At 59.7% G+C, this 24,271-nt stretch overlaps 3 protein-coding genes across 13 annotated transcripts in view; 2 read left to right on the plus strand and 1 right to left on the minus strand.

Moving 5' to 3' along the window:
• ACIN1 (apoptotic chromatin condensation inducer 1) overlaps positions 1–5,178 on the plus strand; it is a 37,012-nt gene extending 31,834 nt beyond the window's left edge. For all 5 annotated transcript variants that reach the window (XM_070053883.1, XM_008269360.4, XM_051822648.2 and 2 more), the window contains 9 exons: positions 699–832; positions 929–1,081; positions 1,591–1,732; positions 2,034–2,179; positions 2,538–2,645; positions 2,773–2,880; positions 3,092–3,416; positions 3,500–3,600; positions 4,255–5,178. In XM_070053883.1, coding sequence (XP_069909984.1) covers positions 699–832; positions 929–1,081; positions 1,591–1,732; positions 2,034–2,179; positions 2,538–2,645; positions 2,773–2,880; positions 3,092–3,416; positions 3,500–3,600; positions 4,255–4,581 — 1,544 coding nt within the window. In that variant the 3' untranslated portion in view covers positions 4,582–5,178. The remainder of the gene's footprint in view (positions 1–698; positions 833–928; positions 1,082–1,590; positions 1,733–2,033; positions 2,180–2,537; positions 2,646–2,772; positions 2,881–3,091; positions 3,417–3,499; positions 3,601–4,254) is intronic.
• Positions 5,179–5,959: 781 nt separating this feature from the next.
• On the plus strand, positions 5,960–15,616 carry CDH24 (cadherin 24). The gene is made up of 13 exons (XM_051822649.2): positions 5,960–6,245; positions 7,595–7,919; positions 8,115–8,409; positions 8,623–8,742; positions 8,817–8,984; positions 9,183–9,370; positions 9,663–9,916; positions 10,726–10,862; positions 13,085–13,206; positions 13,288–13,399; positions 13,554–13,802; positions 14,229–15,215; positions 15,306–15,616. The coding sequence occupies exons 2-12, from the start codon at positions 7,719–7,721 to the stop codon at positions 14,726–14,728; spliced, it is 2,346 nt and encodes a 781-aa protein (XP_051678609.1). The 5' UTR covers positions 5,960–6,245; positions 7,595–7,718; the 3' UTR covers positions 14,729–15,215; positions 15,306–15,616.
• PSMB11 (proteasome subunit beta 11) lies at positions 15,595–24,194 on the minus strand. 7 transcript variants are annotated; one of them, XR_011380807.1, is made up of 5 exons: positions 24,031–24,194; positions 22,114–22,267; positions 21,743–21,809; positions 18,226–20,503; positions 15,595–16,938 (listed from the first exon to the last, which is right to left on the minus strand). XR_011380807.1 is itself a non-coding variant. In XM_051822657.2 (4 exons), exon 4 carries the CDS (start codon positions 19,670–19,672, stop codon positions 18,761–18,763), a length of 912 nt encoding a protein of 303 aa, XP_051678617.2. In that variant the 5' UTR covers positions 19,673–20,503; positions 21,743–21,809; positions 22,114–22,229; positions 24,031–24,194; the 3' UTR covers positions 15,595–18,760. The 7 variants fall into 7 exon arrangements, 5 of the variants coding, with proteins under 5 accessions (XP_051678617.2, XP_069909990.1, XP_051678612.2 ...); XR_011380806.1 differs by having other exon boundaries at positions 15,595–15,975; positions 16,829–20,503; XM_051822657.2 differs by having other exon boundaries at positions 15,595–20,503; positions 22,114–22,229.
• Between the last annotated feature and the right edge of the window lie 77 nt (positions 24,195–24,271).

A 24,271-nucleotide genomic window follows, 5' to 3' on the forward strand; every position in this document is an offset into this window, starting at 1 on the left:
GTCCAATCTCCTGGTTCCCATGTCAGTGAAATGCACTGCGGTGGGCACCTCAGACCATTCCTGTCTAGTCTCAGGGTCATTGTGTTCTTCCAGATAACTTCCAGAACCAGGAATGAGCTTGAGGGCTTCCCACAGAATGCTTACCCGTTTATGTTTAGAGCATTCCCAGAGAACGTCTGTGGAAATAGTGCCCCATACACGGTAACGTTTTTGACCTTCTCGCAGTGAGGAACTCTAGACTACAGAAGTGTTACTGACACTCATTGGTGTGCTCCTAACTTACATGTCAGTCTTTAGTGTGAAAATCAGAGATGGCCAGTTTGCGTCAGGATCTTAAATTAATTCTGTGTAGATTTTTTGTGGCCCAGAATCTGCTTGTTTCTTCCGCATCCCAGTCCTTTTCAGTCTTTCTTCCCCACTACTTTAGATATTTCTCTACCACCAAAAGTGTAAACTGCTTGCCAGGCTAGCTACTCCTCCCTGGTTACTTTTAGAGACATGGAGTTATCATCTGTTTGGAAGGGACTCCGGCCCTTATTGTTCCCTCCGAAACCATGGTCTCCCCAGACCCCGAGTACAGTTTCCTTAAGTTAACCTCTTCCTAAAATGCCAGCCGAAGGCAACCTACAGGTATTATGATGTGAATCAGCAGAGGACTTGAGACCATCTAACTGTTGGGTCCTATTTCTTGGGGACAGCAGCGACCAAGGGGGTGCCAGCTGGAAACAGTGACACAGAGGGGGGCCAGCCTGGTCGGAAGCGACGTTGGGGAGCCAGCACAGCCACCACACAGAAGAAACCCTCCATCAGTATCACCACCGAATCGCTGAAGGTGAGGTGGGCGAGCCGGGGAAGGGAGGATGACACCTGTTAAGGTGGGAGTAGACACGGGCCCAGTGTAACGGGGTGGGGGGTGTCTGTGTCCCAGAGCCTCATCCCCGACATCAAACCCCTGGCGGGGCAGGAGGCTGTTGTGGATCTTCACGCGGATGACTCCCGCATCTCCGAGGATGAGACGGAGCGGAATGGCGACGACGGGACCCACGACAAGGGACTGAAGATATGCCGGACTGTCACTCAGGTGAGGCTCCTGCTGGCCAGCATCGGGCGGGCTGGGGCAGTGCCTCTGGAGCAGGCAGCCGAGGAGCTGAGTTACAGTCGTGGCCGGGAACTCTCCTGTGCGTGCAGAGGGTTGGGTTAATTGGCACTTTGCAGGGTCAGACTGAAAGCCAGCTGGCTGCCTCTTGTAAGGACAGTTTTATTGGAGCGCAGCCACCCCAGTTCACATAGTCCTGTCTGGCTGCTTACGCGCTGAGGAGCGGAGCTGAGTAGTCACCGTCTCACAAGCCTGAGATACCTCCGCTCTTTCCCTCGTCTTCCCGGAGTCCACTTTGAGGTGCTGACAGGATCTGGTGGAGTTGAACTGAATAATGAATTCTCTCCCCCGGTGGAAGAAATATGCGGGAGGAGGGGTGCACGCTGGTGACAGCAGCTGGACTGTACCACCCTCACGCCAGAGAGCCAGAGACTGAAAAGAATGTTGCAACGTGGTCTTTAAGAGTCCCCTCCGTGATCTCATCACCCTCACAGGTAGTACCCGCCGAGGGCCAGGAGAACGGGCAGCGGGAAGAAGAGGAAGAGGAGAAGGAGCCTGAAGCAGAGCCCCCTGTGCCTCCGCAGGTGTCAGTAGAGGTGGCCTTGCCCCCGCCTGTGGAGCATGAAGTCAAGAAAGGTGGGTGAGGCGCCTGCAGCTCCCCGGAGCCCAGAGCACTTCGTTGTCCTGGGGCAGTCTTCTGCCTTGTGCTGTAGTGTTCGCCCTGTCTGTCATCTCCGAGGTTCTAAACTCCTCGAGAGCTGGGTTTGAATCTGCCTCACCTCTGAACTCTCCACCCTGGGGAGCTTAGCCCAGCAGCGAACCTTGCGTATGAGAGGTGCATGGCAGTGAACAACAGGAAGGAGCCCTGCAGTCAGATTGGAGGTGAAAGAGCCAACACTGCTCCCTCCTACAGCTCTTCTTGTGCTCTCTTCGATAGTGACTCTAGGAGACACCTTAACTCGACGCTCCATTAGCCAGCAGAAGTCCGGAGTTTCCATCACTATCGATGACCCAGTCCGAACCGCGCAGGTGCCCTCCCCGCCCCGGGGCAAGATTAGTAACATTGTGCATATCTCCAATTTGGTAAGTGCTCGTTTCTCACGTTCCAGACTTGGGTAGTGGCTGAGAGTCTGAGCTTTTGACCCAGGTTTCCTAGTCTGGCTCCTAGGCCTCTTGTTACGCACTGACCTTGCCTGAGTTATTTAACCTATTTCCTCCTCCCAGCACTGGGAAGGAAAAGGGCCTGCTTGCTGCAGGGTTGTGTGGAGGATTGGCAGGGCCTGGCGCCTGCCCTGTGTGTCAGTGCTGCCACTCTGCAGGGCACTGCCCTCTCCCAGGCTTGAAGACACAGTCCTGCGGCAGCAGCATAGGCAATCTTCATACTGGCACGTGGGTGTCATGCTCGCCTTCTTCAGGGCCCTGAAAGTCTCTTCATCGGCAGGTTCGACCCTTCACTCTAGGCCAGCTGAAGGAATTACTGGGCCGCACAGGAACCTTGGTGGAGGAGGCCTTCTGGATTGACAAGATCAAATCTCACTGCTTTGTCACGGTGAGGGAGAAGGTTATGGCATACTGTTTCCTTGGGAGACCAGGGTGGGCAGGTTTCCAGGCAGTGTGGCCGATGGGAGGGATTGAAGACATGCCATGACCCTCTGCCTTCTCCCTTCCTCCACCAGTACTCAACAGTAGAGGAAGCAGTTGCCACCCGCACAGCTCTGCATGGGGTCAAATGGCCCCAGTCCAATCCGAAATTCCTTTGTGCTGACTATGCTGAGCAAGAAGAGGTGAGAAACCAGAGGAAAGGAAGGAGGGGAGTAGTGGGTGGGCTGGGAGATTCCAGCTAAGATCGTTGGCGAGCCTGTAGTCACCGAGTTTCTGTGCGCTTCCCTCCCTCCCCCACCTGCTGGGTGTATCTGCGCCCCTGGTACATGGGTAGCTTCAGTGGGAGTGATGGCTTCTCCTCGCTGACTGTTCTTGTCCCTCCTCTGCCCACAGCTGGATTATCACCGGGGTCTCTTGGTGGACCGTCCCTCTGAGACCAAGGCAGAGGAGCAGGGAGTACCACGGCCCCTGCACCCCCCTCCCCCACCCCCAGTCCAGCCACCACAGCACCCCCGGGCAGAACAGCGGGAACAGGAGCGGGCAGTGCGGGAGCAGTGGGCAGAGCGGGAACGAGAAATGGAGCGACGGGAACGAACTCGATCGGAGCGTGAATGGGATCGAGACAAAGTTCGGGAGGGGCCACGTTCCCGATCGCGGTCCCGTGACCGCCGCCGCAAGGAACGTGCAAAATCTAAAGAGAAGAAGAGTGAGAAAAAAGGTACCTGGCCAGCACCTGCCAGTAGGTGGGATGGGGCTGGAAGGCCATGGCCATCAGATCTGACTCACTCTCTTCCACCTCAGAGAAGGCCCAGGAGGAGCCGCCTGCCAAGCTACTGGACGACCTTTTCCGTAAGACCAAGGCGGCCCCCTGCATCTATTGGCTCCCGCTGACTGACAGTCAGGTGAGTGCCCACCTTCATGCCCACCCCAAGCAGCATCTGGGCTGGAGGTCAGCACCAGGGGAGGGTCACAGGACTGCAAGAGCAGGTGGACCCAGGTCTTAGTTTAGGAGCAACACAGGAAATGGCTAAACATCACAGGAAGTAACAAAGCAGCATGCCACAGAGCAACCAAACCCAGTGCGGAGGGGTGGATGGACAGGCAGCAGCTGAAGTTGTAGCTGTGCCCACCAAGCTTCTTAGAACTTGATGCTGGTTGGCTGAGAGATCGGTTTTATAGCTTCATCTGTTCCTCTGCTTTCTAACTCCTGGAGTTTTCACTTGTTAAATTTAGTTTCAGAGTGATGGGCCTTTTGGGCATTTCAGTCTTCGACTGTTTGACGAAAGTAAGAAGATTCGCTTACATCTAGGCTGATGATAGCTAGGGGAACACCAAAGACCAGGCGTGGGTGGTGCCAGTACCTGCTGGGTGTATAAAAATGGAGAACTTGCTGTGAGGAAGGCAGGTGTGATTGCTGGGCCCCGGGCCCTTCCTGCCTCCCAGCAGAGCCGAGCCAGTGAGCAGGGCAGGCGCGCAGCGGTCCGGGCACAGACAGGGTGGGACTGGCGGGCGCGGGGCCGAGGTGCCGACACTCTGCCTTTCCCACCCGGCTGCAGATCGTTCAGAAGGAGGCAGAGCGGGCTGAACGGGCCAAGGAGCGGGAGAAACGGCGAAAGGAGCAGGAAGAAGAGGAGCAGAAGGAGCGGGAGAAGGAAGCCGAGCGGGAGCGGACCCGGCAGCTGGAGCGGGAGAAGAGGCGGGAGCACAGCAGGGAGAGGGAGCGGGAGCGCGAGCGGGAGCGGGAGCGCGACAGGGGGGACCGAGACCGAGACAGGGAGCGGGACCGAGACAGAGGCCGGGAGCGGGACCGCAGAGACACCAAGCGCCACAGCAGAAGCCGGAGTCGGAGCACCCCTGTGCGGGACCGGGGTGGGCGCCGCTAGCCGGGAGAACACTAGGAGAGCTGCAGGTACCAGCCACTCTGCCCCGGGGAGGGGGGTTAAAGGCCACAGAGGGATAGGTACAGTCTTCACCGCTCTGGAACCAGGGCTCTTTCACACCGTCTGCCCAGCGCTGACGTCTGGCTGCCACCTGTCCCCACAGAGCAGATGGAGCAGTGGCCATCCTCCCCACTGCCTTTTAAACCTAACTCTTGGGACTTAGCCCTTTCCTCCCTCTCATTTCCATTCAGTCTGTGAGAGGGAAGAGCTAGGTTAGGGAGGGAGGTGGGGAACAGCCAGGTGCCCTGAGACCTCTCATTTTTCCACCATCCTTCTCACCGCCTCCCCTGGGTACTCACAGTCGCCTCTCGGGAACAGCCGGGGCCAGGACTGGGTCACCTATGAGCTGAATCAGCGTCTCCTCCTGAGTCCCGGGGCCCCTGCAGTTCCCAGTCTCTTCTGTCCTGCAGCCTTTGCCTCTTGCTGACCGGTTCCACTTTATATCCACCTTTTCCTTTTGTTCAATTTTTATTTTTATTTTTTTTATTATTAAATGATGTGGTCTATGGAAAAAAAAATAAAATCTGACTTAGTTTTAAATAGCGTGTGAGTGGCTTTCATTGGGCCTGGGTGAGGAGATGGCCACAGCCTAGAGTCTGCATTGCCTGCATTCCGTGTGCTTGTTTTGGCTCATTTTCACTCATTTCTGGAACCAGGGCTTCCCACCACCCTGCATCCCTGCCTTGGTTCTAGCCATCCCAAAGCTGTGTACCGTCTTCATTTGGGAGCAGGAGAGGCGCCCTGTATTCCAGGCAGCACCCCAGACGGCTAGAAGGTCTGCTCTTGATTCCTGGTCCTGTGCATTAGACATTTGGTCACCTGCTCGCCGGCTTCGCGGTGTTTCCCAGGACTGCCACCAGGGGGCGGTAGCCCCTCACTCTGTGGGCCCCTGTAATGAGCTTCCCCAGAAGGCTCCACTCCCCACCTCCGCCCTCCCACCGCTGTCGTGCCTCCGTCCCCAACACGTTCCCTGGGCCCGGCTCGTGGACTCCCTGGACCCTTGTTATCCTTAAGAACACCCCGGCCGACCACCACTGTACTCCGCACGGGATCCCGCGCCGGTCCAGGAACGGGGCGCCGTCTCCCACGGTGGGATGCTGATACCCCGCCTCACCGTGCGCTTGCCCTTCGCCCCGCCGCTGGGAACCTGCCGGCCGCTCCGCGCTCCCGGGTGCGCCCTCCCTGCCAGCTCTTCCGAGAGGGCCAGGCGCCGTGGCCTGGATGTCCTCCCACCCGAGTACCCCGCCAGGCGCTGCGGGCCGGCCCCGGAGGGGCGCCACATCTGTATGCACCCCGCAGCCCTGGAGCGCCGAGGGGGCGGGCGCCGGGCGCCGCCCCCGCCCCCGCCGCGCGGGCCCGGCTGGCCGGGGAGGGTCGGAGGCTGGGCTCTCCTCTCCCGCGCGGCGCGGAGCCGCCTCGCTCCTCCGCAGGCGGAGCCTCCTTCCCCCGCCCCCTCCGTCTCGCTCCCTTGTTCTCGCCGGGGCCGCTCAGACCTGCAGCGGAGCCGCGGCGCCCGCTCTGATCGGCTCCGGGCTGCGCCCCCGGGACCCGGCGGCGGGGGCGGGCGGGGGCGCTCCCTGTCGGCCTGGGCCCCTCGGCAGCGCCAGGTAAGGGCCGCCCGCCCTGCAGCCCGGGGTCGGGAATGGGCAGAGGGGCAGCAGGGGGCCCGCAGCCTGCGGGTGTCTTAAGACGCGGGGCGCTCCGTGGCTGGAAGCCCACTGCCGGCTCGCTTCTCCCGCGCTCTAACCCCCTTCCCGCGCACCTCTCCGCTTTTTTCCTCTCCCGGTCTCTCTTGCCCCTTCCTCCTCTGCCTGGCTGCCTCCTCTCCCGTTCCTCTGCCTCCCCAGCCCTTCTCTCCCCTGTCCTGCCTTTTCGCGTCGCCTCTCCCGCTCTGCCTCTGCCCCTCTACCTTTCCGTCTCTGCTCTCTCTTTTCCCTTTCCCGCTCCCTCCCTGCTACCCTGCTTTCCACTCCGCTATCCCCTTCCTTCTCTCCTCCTCGTCCCGCCTCCCTCTCCCGTCCCCGGCTTCCCTTCAGCTTCTCTCTTCCCTCGGGAGCAAACTGACTGTCAGGTGTGTGTCAGCTCCGGGGGACGGAGGAGGGGCGGGCGGCCGCCAGCCACAGCCACCTGAGGGTCCCCCCAGGAAGAGAGGGAGGGACAGCGCAGGGGGCAAGGTCCTCTCGCCAGCTCCTCCCGGGCTGCTCCCTCTTCCAGAATGAAGTTGCGGAGGCCTGGTCTGCCGGCCCCCTGCCCTGGTGCACACCCCCATGCTGCATGCCCCTCTGCGGCCGGCCTCTGGCCCCAGCCTAGCACCTGATTCCTCTTCTGCCTCTCAGAGACCCAGGCTGCCTCCCTGATCTTCCCTGTCTGTCGCTGCCTCTGCCGGACAGTCCCCGAGCTGGTCTAGCCCCAGTCACTCTGTGTCTCTGATCACCGGGTCTCCTCCCCCTCCAGCTCTGAGCCCCATCCCACTTCTGGGACTGCAGTAGCAGTGTGGACTGGGGGCAGGGTCTGGCGAGGTGGGTCCACCGGGGAGGGACTTTTTCCCAGGCTCTGAACCCTGGCTTAGGCTGCACGCCTTGTCATCTCTCAGCCTAACCCTAGACATCTGGAGGCCACACCTCCGGGAATCCCAACCCCCCAATTTTAAGCCTCTCTCTGGCTGCCCCACCTCCTCCAGTGCCCTGGCTTTGAGCCCAACCTGGCAGGACAGGGACCAGATTTCGGATCCCGAGCCCTCCCAGCATCCCCGGTTCTCCCCAGCATCTCTCCTCCGAGCTGGCTGACCAGAGGTTTAGCAGCTTGGAGAGCTGGAGGTGACTGCAGGCAGGCCTGGGAGGAGGGCCCGGTCAGACCAGCTGCTCTCTGCCTCAGTCTGAGCATCTAAAGCTGGGGGGTGTGGGCGGATGTTGGGGTGTTGAGTTGCCTTGACCCTGAGCAGCTACCTGTCCTGCAGGTGTGGATCCATGGGGTAGCCCCAACGCCTCTGCCCCCCCACCCCAGCCAGCACATGGACTGCCTGGCCCAGCCCAGCCCCAGCACCCGGGGCCCTTGAGCGGACCCCTGGCTGCAGCCCGACCATGTGGGGCCTGGTGAGGCTTCTGCTGGCCTGGCTGGGGGGCTGGGGCTGCATGGGACGTCTGGCAGCCCCGGCCCGGGCCTGGGCAGGGTCCCGAGGGCGCCCAGGGCCTGCACTGCTGCGAACCCGAAGGAGCTGGGTCTGGAACCAGTTCTTTGTCATTGAGGAATATGCCGGGCCAGAGCCAGTCCTCATTGGCAAGGTAAGGATCACCCCTCCTGGGGCTCCTCTGACTACACCTCCAGGCTCCCCCCTCCCCGGGGACCCTGCCCTAGAGCTTCCTCACTTCTGCAGTGACCTTGGCCCCTCGGGACACCCCCATGCGCTGCCCAAGCCTGGCCTCTTCAGTGTCTTGGCCCTGCACCCTGCACCGTCTGTCTTTCCCTGACCCCTCCAGCTGCACTCGGACGTGGACAGGGGTGAGGGCCGCACCAAGTACCTGCTGACCGGGGAGGGGGCAGGCACCGTGTTTGTGATTGACGAGGCCACGGGCAATATCCACGTCACCAAGAGCCTGGACCGAGAGGAGAAGGCTCAGTACGTGCTGCTGGCCCAAGCGGTGGACCGAGCGTCCAACCGGCCCCTGGAGCCGCCATCAGAGTTCATCATCAAAGTGCAAGACATCAACGACAACCCTCCCGTCTTCCCCCTCGGGCCTTACCACGCCACAGTCCCCGAGATGTCCAACGTCGGTGAGCACCCGGTGCTGCAGGCACCCCGTCCCGTCTGCCGGAGCCCCCTCGCCTCCCCTTCCCCCCCAGGGCCAACTGCCCAGAACTCCCTTTCGACTCAGCCTCCCTCCTACCTGAGCCCACCCCCACCCCCTGCCCCCACCCCACCTCCTCCCTGGGCTCTGTCCCCACTGGCCCCGTCTGTGCTGAGGCGGGTGCCGGGATCCCTCCCAGGGACATCGGTGATCCAGGTGACTGCCCACGACGCCGATGACCCCAGCTATGGGAACAGCGCCAAGCTGGTGTACACTGTGCTCGACGGCCTGCCTTTCTTCTCCGTGGACCCCCAGACTGGTGAGGATGGCGCTCGGAAGCCTGGGGGCAGCCCTGGGCACGAGCGCCGCCAGTGACCTGGCCTCTGTCCCTAGGAGTGGTGCGCACAGCCATCCCCAACATGGACCGGGAGACACAGGAGGAGTTCTTGGTGGTGATCCAAGCCAAGGACATGGGCGGCCACATGGGGGGGCTGTCGGGCAGCACGACGGTGACCGTCACCCTCAGCGATGTCAACGACAACCCCCCCAAGTTCCCGCAGAGTAAGGGGCCCCTGCCACTCACTGCCTGGGTTGGTCCTCTGACCCCAGCCCCCCACCGCCACATGCAGCACCCCTCTGGTGCTTCCCTCCCCACCCCCACCACAGCCAGCCCGTGGGAGAAGGACAGTGCTGGGGGTGAGGAGGAGAGCTGGGGTCCTCGCTGCTCAAAGATGTGTGTCCCCTCCCCACTCCTCACAGGTCTGTACCAGTTCTCCGTGGTGGAGACAGCTGGGCCTGGCACCCTGGTGGGCCGACTGCAGGCCCAGGACCCAGACCTGGGCGACAACGCCCTCATGGCCTACAGCATCCTGGATGGGGAGGGGTCCGAGGCCTTCAGCATCAGCACGGACCCACAGGGGCGAGATGGGCTCCTCACTGTGCGCAAGGTTCGCCCCCTGCCTGCTGGAGCTCCCCATCTCACCTCTCTAGAGGAGGCCCTGGGGCCTAGGGAGGGGAAGTGACTGGTTCAAGGTCACGTAGCAAGTCTGAGGGAGTGGGGGCAGACCCAGAGTTCCCAGCTCGCCTGCTGCCACCCTCTCCCACCTGCCGAGGCCACGATCCCTCCAGTGCCACCTCTCCCCATGAGCGCTGAGCCCCAGATCCATGCGGGGAAGGGACCTGGCCCCTCTCCTGTGAGCCTGGGGGCTGCCTGCTTCACACTCCGCCCCGTGCCCGCAGCCCCTCGACTTCGAGACCCGTCGCTCCTACTCATTCCGTGTAGAGGCCACCAACACACTCATCGACCCAGCCTACCTGCGGCGGGGGCCCTTCAAGGACGTGGCCTCGGTGCGCGTGGCCGTGCAGGACGCCCCCGAGCCACCTGCCTTCACCCAGGCTGCCTACCTCCTGGCAGTGCTGGAGAACAAGGCTCCCGGGACCCTGGTGGGCCAGGTCTCGGCTTCGGACCTGGACTCCCCAGCCAGCCCAATCAGGTGAGCTGCAACGTGGGGCCATGCCCACCTGCGGACGTACCCCCTTTACCTTCTGTCACACCTCCCGGCAGAAGCTGCCTTCCCTGCCCGCTGGCCTTGCTGTCTGCAGGCCTGGCTGTCAGGGGGTTCTGCAGGCCCTGGCTGACCACCTCACAACTCGTTGCCAGCCCAGAGGCAGCAGTGCCAACAAACGGAATCCCATTTGCTCATGGCTCCCTGCAGATAACCTGCTAAGGGCTTTGCCTCTTCCCGTGGTCTATGACATTCCCTTCTCACGAGAGCCCCATTAAGTGGGTGTTAGCAGCAGCCGTTCTGGGGGCTGGCTGTGAGCTCAAGTCCTCCGTCCAGGGTCGAACTTGGCTTTGCCAGCCTTGAGAGGGGCCACTCTTGCCACCCCTCCAGCTGGCATCCCTGCCAGTGCTCTGTGAGGCAGGGGCTGGTAACGTTCCCATGTTGCAGGCGGGTAAACAGAGGTTTAATGATTTGTCTGAGGTCACACAGCTGGTCCAGAGCAGAGCAGGGCTGACACATAGGCTCCCGTGTCCCCAGAACAGAGCCCGGAAGTCTGAAAGGCAGGTGCTGGCGGCCCTCCACCTCTCTGTCTCTCCTCCTCGCATCTCCACGAAACCCCATCGTAGGACAGGTGCCTGATGGCGGTGACCTCCCAGGCAGATTTGCCTTTTAAGAAGGCCTCCAGGTTGAACGATAGCTCTGGGGGCCTGGGGCAGAGTCTGCAGGGCTCGGGCCGGGAGGCTGAGCACAGCGTAGGGAGAGGTGCGAGCGAGCTCCAGCCCTGCTCCTCTCCCCAGGTACTCCATCCTCCCGCACTCGGATCCCGAGCGCTGCTTCTCCATTGAGCCAGAGGACGGCACGATCCGCACAGCAGTGCCCCTGGACCGCGAAGCTCGAGTGTGGCACAACCTCACCATACTGGCCACAGAGCTCGGTGAGCAGTCCTGCGCCCACAGGCCTGCTGGCCCAGGGGCTGGCCCTGTGAGCGGGGGTGGGGAACCGTTCCTGCCATCACACCATCACCACTATCCTAGCCCTGTGTGCCCTCCTGGGTCCTCACCTCCAGGCAGGCCTCCTGTCTCCCGGACTGGGCCAGGCTGGGCTGGCCACAAGGGGCCTGCGTGAGCATTCTCCTGACACGAAAATCACCCTCTCACCTGACTTGGCTCAACCCAGAAATAAACAAGACCTCACATAGCTGCTAACCTGGGGCTGCCAGACCCTGTCCTGCCCATTCCCAGCTTCAGGCTAGAGCTGTGCGGGGAGGGGAGGAGGCTGTTAGTCGGAGGGGGGCACCAGTTCCATGTGCGGGCTCTCCCACCCTACCCCCTTCAGTCACCAGGAGCCCTGGCCAGGAGACAGGAGCTGTTTGTGCGTCCTCTGCTCGGTGCCTGGGGCTCCCTTCCCTGCTGTGCTCACGCTGCAGCGTTGCACTGTGTACCATCAGTGGGCAGCTGTGTGCATGCGCACGCAGGCATGGACCCCCGTGAGCGTGCAGTTCCGCATGTGGGAAGCATGCACACGTATTGGTGAGTGTGTGGCTGTAACCAGACATGGTTGTACTCACAGCTGTGTGTGGAGTCCTGCTTACGCCATCGGTGTGTCTGTGTGAGTAGCTCTCTGGTGTTTGGAGAGTGTGTGTACAAGAAGCTGTCGGTGCATGGTGCACGAGGGTGTTTCATAAAGTTTGTGGCAACAGGGAGCTAAAGGATACATTTATTTGGAAGCCCCAGGTGTGCAGTTTTTGCAAATACACCTTCACTGTGGACTTTTGGAAAGCCCTGCTTATGGCTTAAGGGTATGGGTGTTTGTGGACAGGTAACACTAACAGTTCTTATCACATATCAGGCTGTGTCTTAAGTCCTCCCCTCCAATGAGTTTTTTCATTTCATCCTGATGGCTGCTTTGGGAGGTGTGATTATGTCCCTGTTTTTGAATGAGACAGTTGAGGTAGCCTCCCAAGGTCGCGGAGCCGAGGCGTGGACGGCCTGTCAGCTCCTGCACCAGCCACCTCCCGTGTGCCTGGTTTTGGGTGCCTGTATGTGCCACTGTGTGCTGTCTGGCAGGGAGCTGCGTGGACAGCCCTGGGGCTGTGTACACATGTGGAGTGTGTGGTGGCTGCTTGTGCATACATAGCTCTGCGGGTGTGTGTTTCCCTCACTGTCTCCTCATCCTCCTGCACCTGCAGCTTCCAGCACCACCCCGTTATCAACCTGCAGCGCTGGGCCCCAGTGAAGGAGCAGACCCCATGCCCGTGCTGTATCCAGATACCCCAGAGCCTCAATCCTGGCCTCCCCTGCCTGTTCACCAGGGCCACCCAGCTCTCACTCTGCCCAGGGCAAGGCTAAAGAGAACTGGGAGACTCAGCCTAGGAGAAGGACCTGGAGTGCACACTTGTTTACGCTCAGATGACATTAGCGGGGACAAGCAAGGTTAGATAAGAGGGAGGAAGCCACCTGATGGACGGTGTGTAAAGAGGGGGCCTGTGTCTGGCTGTGGGGCCCAGGCTGGCCTGGGCTCTGCACGCTGTGGGTTATGCAGCTCCTCCGTCTCCAAGGTCAACTCTAGGTGATGCTCATTGCTGCGGGACCTCTGACTGGATGTCTGTGTGTGTGTGTGTGTGTGTGTGCATGCCCATCACACATGTGCTGTGCATGGCCCCTGCGTCTGCAAGTGCATTCTGTGGGCCTTGGGTACACCAGGTGCTGCTGCCCTCGCTGTGCATATTAACCACCCACTTCATGGGGATCACGTTAACCTAAACACCAAGTACAGCTGGGCGGCATGGTGTGAACATGTATGTACGTCGCATGTGCACAGTTGTCAACCGCATACAATGCGTGAGCACCCTGTCTGCCTTTCGCTTATGCTGCGTGTGCCCTGCCTCTGGGTTACAGTGTATGTGCGCCCCAGGTGCGTGCTGTAGTCCCATTCAGCGTATGTTGTATCTTGTACATACGCCAGGTACTGCATGAGTGTTGTGTGTTTGGTGTTGCTCCACTGGCCTCATGACATTGTTTACCACCTGTATGTCACACATGTACTCTGGGCGCAGGCTGTGTGTGCTGTGTGCTACACACGGCCCCTGTACCCACGTGCCCAGTCAACTCTTGTGTTTGTCCGTGTGGTGCATATGTACTGGTGTTCTGGCTTCAGACAGCTCCGCACAGGCGTCCCGTGTGCAAGTGGCTGTCCAGACCCTGGATGAGAACGACAATGCTCCCCAGCTGGCTGAGCCCTACGACACCTTTGTGTGTGACTCTGCAGCTCCTGGCCAGGTGAGCGGCTGAGGCTGTGGGCTCGGGAGCCCGAGGCCTCCAGGGGCCTGCTTGGTGCCAGGCCTCTTTTCTTCCTCCCAGCTCATTCAGGTCATCCGGGCCCTGGACAGAGATGAAGTCGGCAACAGTAGCCGCATCTCCCTTCAGGGCCCTCTGGGCCCCGATGCCAACTTCACCGTCCGGGATAACCGAGGTGGGTGGCCTCCTCCCAACACAGGAAGTGTGGACTCCGACACACACGTGTTTGTGCCCTGCAAACCTTCCACAGGAAGCTGCCGGTACAGGCCAGACCACCCCTACCAGGAGGGTGTTCCAAGAGGTGCCTCAATGCTTTCCCTCTCTCACAGATGGCTCTGCCAGCCTGCTGCTGCCCTCCCGCCCTGCCCCGCCCCGCCAGGCCCCCTACTTGGTTCCCATAGTGCTGTGGGACTGGGGGCAGCCGGCACTGAGCAGCACTGCCACGGTGACCGTGAGCGTGTGCCGCTGCCGGCCCGACGGCTCTGTGGCTTCCTGCCGGCCCGAGGCTCAGCTCTCACCGGCCGGGCTCAGCACCGGCGCCCTGTTGGCCATCGTCACCTGTGTGGGCACCTTGCTTGGTGAGTCAGGCCACGGAGGGTCACGGAAGTGGATTGCCGGCCTGTGGAGTTGGGTGGAGAGGAACTGGGTCCCTAGACACAGGGATTGCCACCCGGGGGCTTGAGGGACCCTAGATGCCTGGATTTTCCCACCACCTGAAGCATCCGGGGGAAAAGCTGGGACCTGTGACCCTGACCTGCTAATGCACCATCACAGTAACTAGATAAATACGCTGTTTATTGCACCCCTGGTCTATGCCAAGTGTGGTGCTTGGTTTCCTGCTTTCAACAACCATAGGAGGTAAATATGATCACCCGAGCAAACTAAGGATCCAAGAGGTTTAGGGAAGTGAAGCACCTTCCTAGGGTGGCACAGCGTGCTGACAGCGGGGCTGTGCGTGCCTGTGGTGGCGGCCCGCGGCGCAGCGGCCTGTACGTCTCCCGCAGCGCTGGTGGTGCTCTTCGTGGCCCTGCGGCGGCAGAAGCAGGAAGCACTGATGGTGCTGGAGGAGGAGGACGTGCGCGAGAACATCATCACCTACGACGACGAGGGCGGCGGCGAGGAGGACACGGAGGCCTTCGACATCGCAGCCCTGCAGAACCCTGACGGGGCGGCCCCACCGGCGCCCGGCGTCCCCGCGCGCCGCGACGTGCTGCCCCGGGCCTGCGCACCGCGCCAGCCCCGACCCCCGGGCCCCGCCGATGTGGCCCAGCTGCTGGCGCTGAGGCTCCGCGAGGCCGACGAGGACCCCAGCGTGCCGCCCTACGACTCAGTGCAGGTGTACGGCTACGAGGGCCGGGGCTCCTCCTGCGGCTCGCTCAGCTCCCTGGGCTCCGGCAGTGAGGCCGGCGGCGCCCCCGGCCCCGCGGAGCCGCTGGACGACTGGGGGCCGCTGTTCCGCACCCTGGCCGAGCTGTACGGGGCCAAGGAGCCCCCGGCCCCCTGAGCGTGGGCCTGGCCCTGCCCGCTGCGGTGGGGCAGCCCGCACAGGCCCGCTGAGTGAGCCCCTGGTGGGGGGCAAGGCAGGCGGCAGCAGCCCAGGGACCCCCGGCCTCCTCCGGTCCCTGGGTCCCTGCTCCTTCCCTCCCCAGACCCCCTAGCCCCTAGCCCCTCGGCTCCCCCAAGTCTGTCCATCCTTACGTCTGTGTCCATGGACCTTGTGTCTCCTCGGTGGCGTCCTCCCCGTGTTCTCTCACTGTGACTTCTCCGTGGCGGTTTTTGTCCCTGCGGCTCTAAAGCTCCCTCCCCACTGTCACCCTTGCCTTGCCCTACTCGCACTGTGTCCTGCCCACATGTCCCACCCTTCTCTGTGGATCCCTGTGACTGGCTTTTTGGTTTTTGGTTTTTTTTTTTTTTTCTGTTGTTCATCCCAAAAGCAAGAGAGACGTCTAGCCACTGCTGCCCACCCTCCCGCAGGGGATGCTGTGCCCCAGGTCAGTGGCCCTGGACACTTACTAGGAGGGGAGGGAGAGTCCCTCCCCCACCCAGGCCTCTGAACCCCTCCTCCGCTCCTGTCCTTACAGACCTGCCCGCATGGTTCCATCCATCACTCATGGCCTCATCCTGGCTCCACGGCCTCCAGCAGAGAGAGGGAGCTAGCCCGCCTCCCAGGGCCAGAGCTCCAGCCCTGCCACGGCCGCCTCCCTGGAGCTCTGCCCAGCTGTCCGCCTGCCCTGGGCATCCCAGCTCTGGGCATTGTCTTGTGTGCTTCCCAGGCCCCAGGGAAAAGGGGAGGGGCAGAAAAGGGGGAGGCAGCTGGGGAAGGGGAAAGAGGGAGGAAGGGGAGGGGCCTCCATCTCTAATTTCATAATAAACAAACACTTTATTTTGTAAAGCTGGAGCCTTGCCTGTGTGTGGGCGCTCAGGTCTCTCCATTCTTGGATTTGGATACACGCATTTGGGGAGTAAGGAGATGACTGGACTTTCCAACTTCCCTTAGACTGTCCAAGGAGAGTGAGATGGGGGCACTTGGCAAGGGGAAGGCTGAGAGCCACAGAGAAGAGAGGAGGAAGACGGGGCGGGGGGGGGGGGGCCCTGGGGAGCAGTGTAGGTGGCAGGCAGCAGGGGGCCAGGCCAGCATTTCCTGGGGTCTATAGTGCCCCCTGGGGAAAGGGTGGTCCTGAATGAGACAGACACAATCTGGGCCCACTGCTCCCACCTTTAATTCTCCTCCCAGTCCGAGGTCTTCTTAGTCTTTGTAGGGCACCAAGGGAAGAGAGCAGGGTGGGAAGGGGGATGTTGAGGGGCAGAATCAGAGTCAGCGGGGGTGGCAGCGTCTCCAGAACACTACCGCCCGGGGGTAAGCAGAATAACGGGGCTCCTGCCTGCTGGAGGGACTCCAAGAGACCCAGGAGCAGGTCAGCCTGCCCGTGACCTCCCTTCCAAGTGGGAGGTGCTGGCAGTGGCCATTCCAACGGGACCGTGCCTTCTCACACCTTCCACACCTTGCTTGGTTAGGGCAAACCAGTGGCAGGACAACGAGGCCCCCACCCAGTACTGGAGCTGGAACCCTGGCCCCAGTTAGTCCAAGGGCCTTTGTAAGAGTAGGCTGGGGCCACGGCTCACTAGGCTAATCCTCCGTCTTGCGGTGCCGGCACACCAGGTTCTAGTCCCGGTTGGGGCGCCGGATTCTGTCCCAGCTCTCTGCTGTGGCCAGGGAGTGCAGTGGAGGATGGCCCAAGTGCTTGGGACCTGCACCCCATGGGAGACCAGGATAAGTACCTGGCTCCTGCCATCGGATCAGTGCAGTGCGCACCGGCTGCGGCGGCCATTGGAGGGTGAACCAACGGCAAAGGAAGACTTTCCTCTGTCTCTCTCTCTCACTGTCCACTCTGCCTGTCAAAAAAAAAAAAAAGAGTAGGCTGTCTATCCCCCAAGGCCATCCGAGACTGAGGAGACAGTGCCCCAAGCAGGGCACGAGGACTTCCAGTGCCAGGCACGCAGGGCAAGACCTCGGCACAGGAAAGGACCAACGGGTCACTCTCGGGTAGTGGGGGGGGGGGGCGGCCACAGGAACGTGACGTCGGTCTCTGCCTGTCCCTAATACCTTCATATGGTCCTCGCCCATCTCGTTAGAAACCTCAAGGAGGAAAGCGTGTCAGCAGGACCTGCGGACTTGTCTCCACCTCAAACACGTCATCACTGCAAGGGCAGGGCCTGGCAACGGGAGGGAGAGAGCGGGCAAGGAAAGGAGGGGGAGTGGGGCACAGATGCAAGAAGAGGGGGCGCCCTCTCTGCTCATTCAGCCATCCTCCAGTCTGGGAAGGGAAGGGGCACAGAGCACCTGCGGGAAGCTCACTGCACACCCTGGGCTGGGCTCCGGCGGCAGCATGCAGTGAGGCGGCTGAGGTTCTCCCTGATCATCCCTGCTGTCCCTTCTCAGGCGTTGCTCATTCTCATCCAGTCTGCTTTCTGGTCTCTGCGCACGCGGGAACCACACACATGCACTTGCCCCCGGCAGGCACACACCCCCCATCCTGGGTCACCAGCACCTGGACACAAACCCATACTCTGTGCACACACACTCCTGGCCACACTCTTTGCCTGAGCCCATCAAACACTTCTTCTTGTACTCCCCTCAAACCAGGCTGTCCCAGGGGCCCCTGACCCTGAGTCCCCCACTTCTTCCCCTGAGCCTGGGGTGTGGGCACAGGGTGAAGAAGGGCTGCAGCAGAGGCCCCAGCAGGATCCCCTGGCTGGGGCTTGAAGGCGAGTCCCCCTGTATCCGGGTTCCCCACCACGATCCCCCCCTCCCTGTCCCCACTGCTTTCCTGTTTTGGGCTCCCTGACCCTTCGTCCCTTGTCCCCAGTCACCCTCAGAGCCAGGGTCCAGAGGTGTCCCAGGGTCTGGCTAGTCCCTGCTGAGAGAGAGAAGGGGTTGTGACTCCCAAGAGTGGAAGCTTTTGGAGCAGGAGGAAAGAGAAAGAAGTGACAGGAACCTCACTTCAGGCCCCAAGTAGGCCAACCCGGCCCAGGAGAGGGGCTGCAGGCCCTCCTGGAGCTGTCAACCTGGGGGGGGGGGTGGCTTCCAGGTGGCAGGAGGAGGACCAGGGAGGCAGGGGAGGAGGTGCTGGCAGAAAGCGCCCACCGCCTCTGCCTCCTTCATTCTCTCTTCATTCTCCAGGGGAGCAGCAGGAAACAGCAACCAGAGAGAAGCGAATGGAAGAACGGACGAAGAGGTGTGCCAGCGACCAGACCGGGCCCCAAAGTCCAGCGAGCACAGTGGGTCCCGGCAGATACGGCCAAGTGCGACCGGGCAGCAGCTGCCCCAAGCTCACCACTCCAAGCCCCAGGACTCCTCAGCATCCGTTCATCCCCGGCTACCAGGCAGGGCTTGGCCCAGCGACCCCCCCTCCATGTCCGGCCCGGCAGAATGGGAGGGGACACCGCACAGTAGAGCCCGGACTGTGGTGGAGGAGGCCTGGGCCTGACCCTCGTCCCTACCTCTTGCCACGGGACTGGGACAGGGCTCAGAGCCCTTTCCAGGTTCCTCTTCTGCAACGTGGGGAGTGTTCGGGCCTCACAGCACTGTCGTGAGAACTGTGTGCAGTCACCAGGTAGTGAATAGTAGTCACCGGCCGGGCAGAGGTGGCGAGCACATGAGCCAAGCCTGTTGGCACTCGCCACAGCCGTCTCCATGGCTCCCAGCCCCCCATGCCACCTCCTTCTGAGAGGCACGGCTGCCCTCTCAGGTGCGACAGTGACCTGGAGAAGTAAGCATGGAGGGCCAAGATGGAGGAGGAGGTGAGATCGTGCATGGCACGGCGAGGAAAGAGCACGTAGCCCCTGGCATGCCGCAGGCCTGCAGCAGGCTGGACTAAGACACAGAGCACAACAGGAGCGTAACTCATCAGTAAGCTCTGGGGCAGACAGGCAGAGCTGTGGATCAGACGGCTGGAACCAAATGCTGGGGGCCTCTTCTTGGAGGGGCCCTGCCCCTGCTGCCCGAGGCCTCCATCGCCCCAAGTGCTGCCACTTCTCACAGCCTCTCAGTCTCTGCTGGCATCCTGAAGTCTCCTGGTGTCGCCTCCCCTGGCCCCGCAGAGAGTCCCCTGCCTCCCCCAGCTCTGTGGAGAGTGGCAGGCTCAGGGTGGGCCTGGCTGGCCTCCTCTTCCTCCTCCTCAGGCTCTGGCTCTGGGAGTTTTTGCAGCTGCGTGTACAGCACACAGGCATCACTGCGTGACACATACTCCCATCCACTCTCCCGCACGTGGAAAAGGTCAACAGACCCCCCGGAGTAGGCATCGCGGTGGGTGGCGTGGGCCACGGCGCAGCGAGCCAGGGCATAGGCCTCCTGGATGCCCATGTCGTAGCGGTAGCCACGGTCTAGCACGCCGTAGGCATAGGGAGACCCCGAGCCTACCGAGAAGATGTCGCCCTGCAGCCGCGTGCCATCGCTGTAGACGTAGAAGAGGGCAGGGCCAGAGCGGTCCCAGCCACACAGGGCAGTGGCCACACACAGATCCAGCCCCCGGTAGCGGGACAGCATGACCGACAAGAGCTTGGCCGCGCCGGCCACACTGGGCAGTTGGCCCTCCCTCAGGGCCCGCAGCCGCAGCTCCCTCTGTAGCACCCGGTACCACGTGACACAGTCCGCAGAGGTGCCCGAGGTGGTGCCCAGCAGGTGCTGGTGCACGGGGATGATCTTGCGTGAGGCTGGGCAGGCCACGTAGCTGCCACAGGAAGAACGCGTGTCAGCCGCGGCGATGACCCCGTGGCGGAAGCGGAAGGCCAGGGTGGTGGTGCCGTGGGCCAGCTGTGGGCCGTGGGTCTGCAGGAAGGTTTGGGGATCGCAGCCCCTAGGCACAGCCCAGCTGCCAGTCCGCGGCAGGTGAGGCACCAGCGCCTGGGTGTCAGGAGCCTGCCACTCACACACTTCCTGGAGAGCCATCCCCCCGCTGAGTGAAGGCTGGGAGGCTCACAGCAGATATCTGTGGGCTGGGTGGGGTTGGAGGCGGGGGGACGCGGCACAGAAGCTGGGCTGCAGCCAGAACCAGCGCAGACGGCGCGTGAGCTGACGCTCCGGGCTTGGTGCAAGGAGCAGCCCCTGCTGCACAGAGGCCTGCTGAGGGGGAGGGATGAAGCCACTGGTGTCTCCCGGGCAGGGAAGACGCTGCCCCATCAGTCAGACCTTCACCAACTGCCACCCGTGACACATCTGAGAGTCCCCCGAGGAGTCTCCTGTCTGTCATCCTCCAACTTCCCGGAGCAGGGTGGAGGACTGGGGTAACCGCAAAGGAAAGTGGCCAGGAGAGGAAGGAGCAGAGCAGGGTGAGCCCCGCCCCTGGCCTGAGAGCACCCCAGCCCAGGAGGAGACAAAGAGTCGGTGCTCTGATGTGGTCGGAACACGGTGCTGGAGACCTTGACCTTGAGGACTCGTTTCAGAGGTGAACTCTGAAACAAGCTCACAGCTTGTTTGTTTTTTAAAGATATTTATTGGGGCCATGGTATAGTAGGCTAAGCCTCTGCCTGCAGTGCCAGCATCCCATACGGGCGCCAGTTCATGTCCCAGCTGCTCCTCTTCCAATGCAGCTCTCTGCTGTGGCCTGGGAAAGCAGTGGAAGATGGCCCAAGTCCTTGGGCCCCTGTACCCATGTGGGAGACATGGAAGAGGCTCCTGTCTTCCTATTGGCTCAGTTCCAGTAGTTGCAGCCATTTGTGGAATGAACCAGCAGATGCAAGATCTCTCCTTCTGTATCTCCCTCTTTCTCTGTAACTCTGCCTTTCAAATAAATAAATTTTTAAAAAGTATATAAATTAATAAATTAATAAGGACTAAGTCTTAGACTCTTCATAGATGGATAGATAGCCACATCCCTAGGTCAGGCCACTATCAAGTCAATTCTGGACAGTTTAATGGCCTCCTCACTGACCAACCTTCAGCCTCCATACTAATATTTTTGTTTTTCAAGGCAAAGAGACAGGGAAAGGGGGGGAGAGAGAGAGAGAGAGAGAGCACTAACTTCCACTCAGTGGCTCACTCTAAACGCCTGCAACAACCAAGACTGGGTCAGGTTGAAACTGGGAGCCAGGGACTCAGTTCAGGTCTCCCATGTGGCTGGCAGGAACCCAAGCACTTGAGCCATTACCTTCCGCCTGCCTGGATGCACACCAGCAGGAAGTTGGAGTTAGAAGTGGAGCCAGGACTTGACCCAGGCACTCAGCTACTAGATGTGGCTGTCTTAACTGCCGTGCCAAGTGCCTGCCCCTCCACTCACTCTAATTTTAATCTTTTTTTTTTTTTTTTTTTTTTTTTTTTTTGACAGGCAGAGTGGACAGTGAGAGAGAGAGACAGAGAGAAAGGTCTTCCTTTGCCGTTGGTTCACCCTCCAATGGCCGCCACGGCCGGCGCACCGCGCTGATCCAATGGCAGGAGCCAGGTGCTTCTCCTGGTCTCCCATGGGGTGCAGGGCCCAAGCACTTGGGCCATCCTCCACTGCACTCCCTGGCCACAGCAGAGAGCTGGCCTGGAAGAGGGGCAACTGGGACAGAATCCGGCGCCCCGACCAGGACTAGAACCCAGTATGCCAGCGCTGCAGGTGGAAGATTAGCCTATTGAGCCGCAGCGCTGGCCTAATTTTAATCTTCACAAGGACATGTTTTCCTAAGGCATTGCTCAAATCTCATGTCTCCTTGCTAAGAAACAAGATAACATCTGAACCACGTCTTCCACCCTAGTCTGGCATTTGGAGCTTATTATGGTCCAACCCAAATCTATCCATCATAACCTTTCTTTGGTGTCTTCCTAATACATCTCATCTCCCCTTTACCCACTTGAATCTTATCCCTCAAAGCCTGCCTTAAGGACCATCTATTCTGAAACTTCTTCCCAGGAATGGGCTGAAGAGGAGAAGCGTGGTTCTGAAGAGCAATGGGACCCAAGTAGTAGTTAGGGGAATGAATTCACACCTCCCTGACAAAGTCATCCTGGACCCGCTGCCTCACTCCAATTTACACTCACCTCCTCCTCACGTCTGAGCCACAGCACTATCATCTTTCCTTCCCCTTCGTGAGGTCTCCTGAGGGTCCTAGAGCAGAGGATAAACAGAAGGGGGGTCAGGTGCAGATTCTAGATGGAAGGCCTTGAATGTCATGCCAAAGGGCTTGAACTTTACAGAACATTTTTAAGCAGGTTGAAGGATGATATCAAGATGGGGCTTTCAGAAAACCAATCTGATGCTGTGCAGAATGAATTAGAGCCCAGAGAATCTGTTAGGAGAATATTTCAGTAATGTAGGGCTGAGGAAATAAGAAGTCAAAGATGGTATCAGTTGCAATGAAAAAGAATGAGAAATATTGTAGAGGGAGAACCAGGAGGACCTGGTAACTCACTGGATACGGAGGACAGGCAGAGGAGTTGGCAAAGATGAGCCAGGCTTCAGGCCTCTGTGACGGGAAGACCACTGTTGTCATTCTGTCATGTGTTCACTCAGCAAACATGTATAACACTATGAGCACAGAAATAGCTGGCTTTAAAACTCACAACCTGTAAAAGACAAATGTACACATCAAACCAGCTAAATTGTGAAAGGGCCTTGAGAGAAACCAGCGTTGTGGTGTAGCAGTTGGGTAGTCACCTGAGATGCCGGCATCCCATGTGGGCACCAGATAAGAGTCCTGGTTGCTCCACTTCACATCCAGCTCCCTGCTAATGTGCCTGGGAAAGCAGCAAAGGATGCCCCAAATGGTTCGACCCCTGCCACCCATGTGGGAGTCCCAGATGGAGTTCCAGGCTCCTGAGTTCCGCTTGGCCCAGCCCCAGCAGGAGTCGGAATGAACCAGTTGGTGGAAAATATCTCTGGGGTTAGGCACTGTGGCGTAGAGGGTAAAGCTACCGCCTGCAGTGCTGGCATCCCATATGGGCGCCGGTTCTAGTCCCGGCTGCTCCACTTCTGATCCAGCTCTCTCCTATGGCCTGGGAAAGCAGTAGAAGATGGCCCACACGGGAGACCTGGAAGAAGCTCCTGGCTCCTGGCTTCGGGTTTGTGCAGCTCCGGCCGATGCGGCCAATTGGAGAGTGAACCAGGGGATGGAAGACCTCTCTCTCTCTCTCTCTGCCTCTCCTTCTTTCTCTGTGTTATTCTTTCAAATAAATAAATAAATATTTTTTAAAAAAGAAATTTTCTCACTCCCTCTGTGTAACTCTGCCTTTCAAATAAATACATAAAAATCTTTTTTTTTTTTTAAAGTGCCCTAAGTGGCCGGCCCCACGGCTCACTAGGCTAATCCTCTGCCTGCAGCGCCGGTACCCTGGGTTCTAGTCCCGGTTGGGGCTCCGGATTCTGTCTTGGTCGCTCCTCTTCCAGTCCTGCTCTCTGCTGTGGCCCGGGAGTGTAGTGGAGAACGGCCCAAGTGCTTGGGCCCCGCCCCCATGGGAGACCAGGAGGAAGTACCTGGCTCCTGGCTTCGGATCAGTGCAGTGCTGGCCATAGCGGCCATTTGGGGGGTGAGCCAACGGAAGAAAGACCTTTCTCTCTGTCTCTCTCACTGTCTAACTCTGCCTGTCAAAAATAAAATAAAATAAAATAAAAAGTGCCCTAAGAGGAACAAATGTGATTAATGATAGAGCAAAACTTACTAAGTCAGAAGGAAGATGGACTAGTGGCATTGCAGGGGTGACTGCAAAACAACATGAGCTCAACAAAACAGAGGCACTTCGCATTTCTACACCATCCAAGTCTGAGACACAGATAAAGCTCTCTTGCATCCTTAGCATCCTGATAGTTGGGCCTGGAATGGGTTGCCAAATTTCAACATTAAAAAAATCCACCACCCACATGGGGTGGTGGGGCCGGCCGAGGAAAGTGGAATTTAGATATTGATTGATGTCGCTGCTAGAATCCCACAAGGAAGGCCAGACACTGCCTTCATAGAACCATAAAGCGAGAGGCAACATTTCCCATGTATGCCCACTTGCTGACTTGTTACAGTTCCCACAAGAGCTGAAAAATGAAGGTGGGTGGAGGAGAGGCAATGAAATACAGCACATTTCTGAATAAAGAGCGTCGTCTACGCTAGCTGGAGTTCAAGAATCTCTGGGCACATCTTCATGGTGCCTTAACTCCCCTCCCGGCCCTGAGACGGCGAGTTCCTACTGCCTCAACTTACTTGGGCGCTGAATTGCGGGTCTGCTTTGTGAATTACCTCGGCCCTTTGTTTCTCTTTTTCAAAAACTTTTCTATCTGCATTTTAGGCAATTTATTACTTGTTAGAATTTCCAGAAGTAGCTGAGAGTAGAGAATACTGAACCTGAAAAATTGGTTATTGAAGAACAGCTGTGGTGTGGCACACACGCTAACAGGAGGTACGGCGCGTATGTCGTGCTTTTCATCACAAACCACTAGGGTTCAAGTAGTATCATCGGGAAACCGCTTCAGAGCAGACCGTTATTTTACTCCGTATTAAAGAGCCCTTAAAGAACACGGCCACCTCAGCCGCGTTAGCCAGGCGCTGGAAGCAGCAGGGAAGTAAGGGTTGCTTGGATACCTCC

Source organism: Oryctolagus cuniculus, chromosome 12 (assembly GCF_964237555.1).
Source record: "Oryctolagus cuniculus chromosome 12, mOryCun1.1, whole genome shotgun sequence".
NCBI classification, from domain to species: Eukaryota; Metazoa; Chordata; class Mammalia; order Lagomorpha; family Leporidae; genus Oryctolagus; species Oryctolagus cuniculus.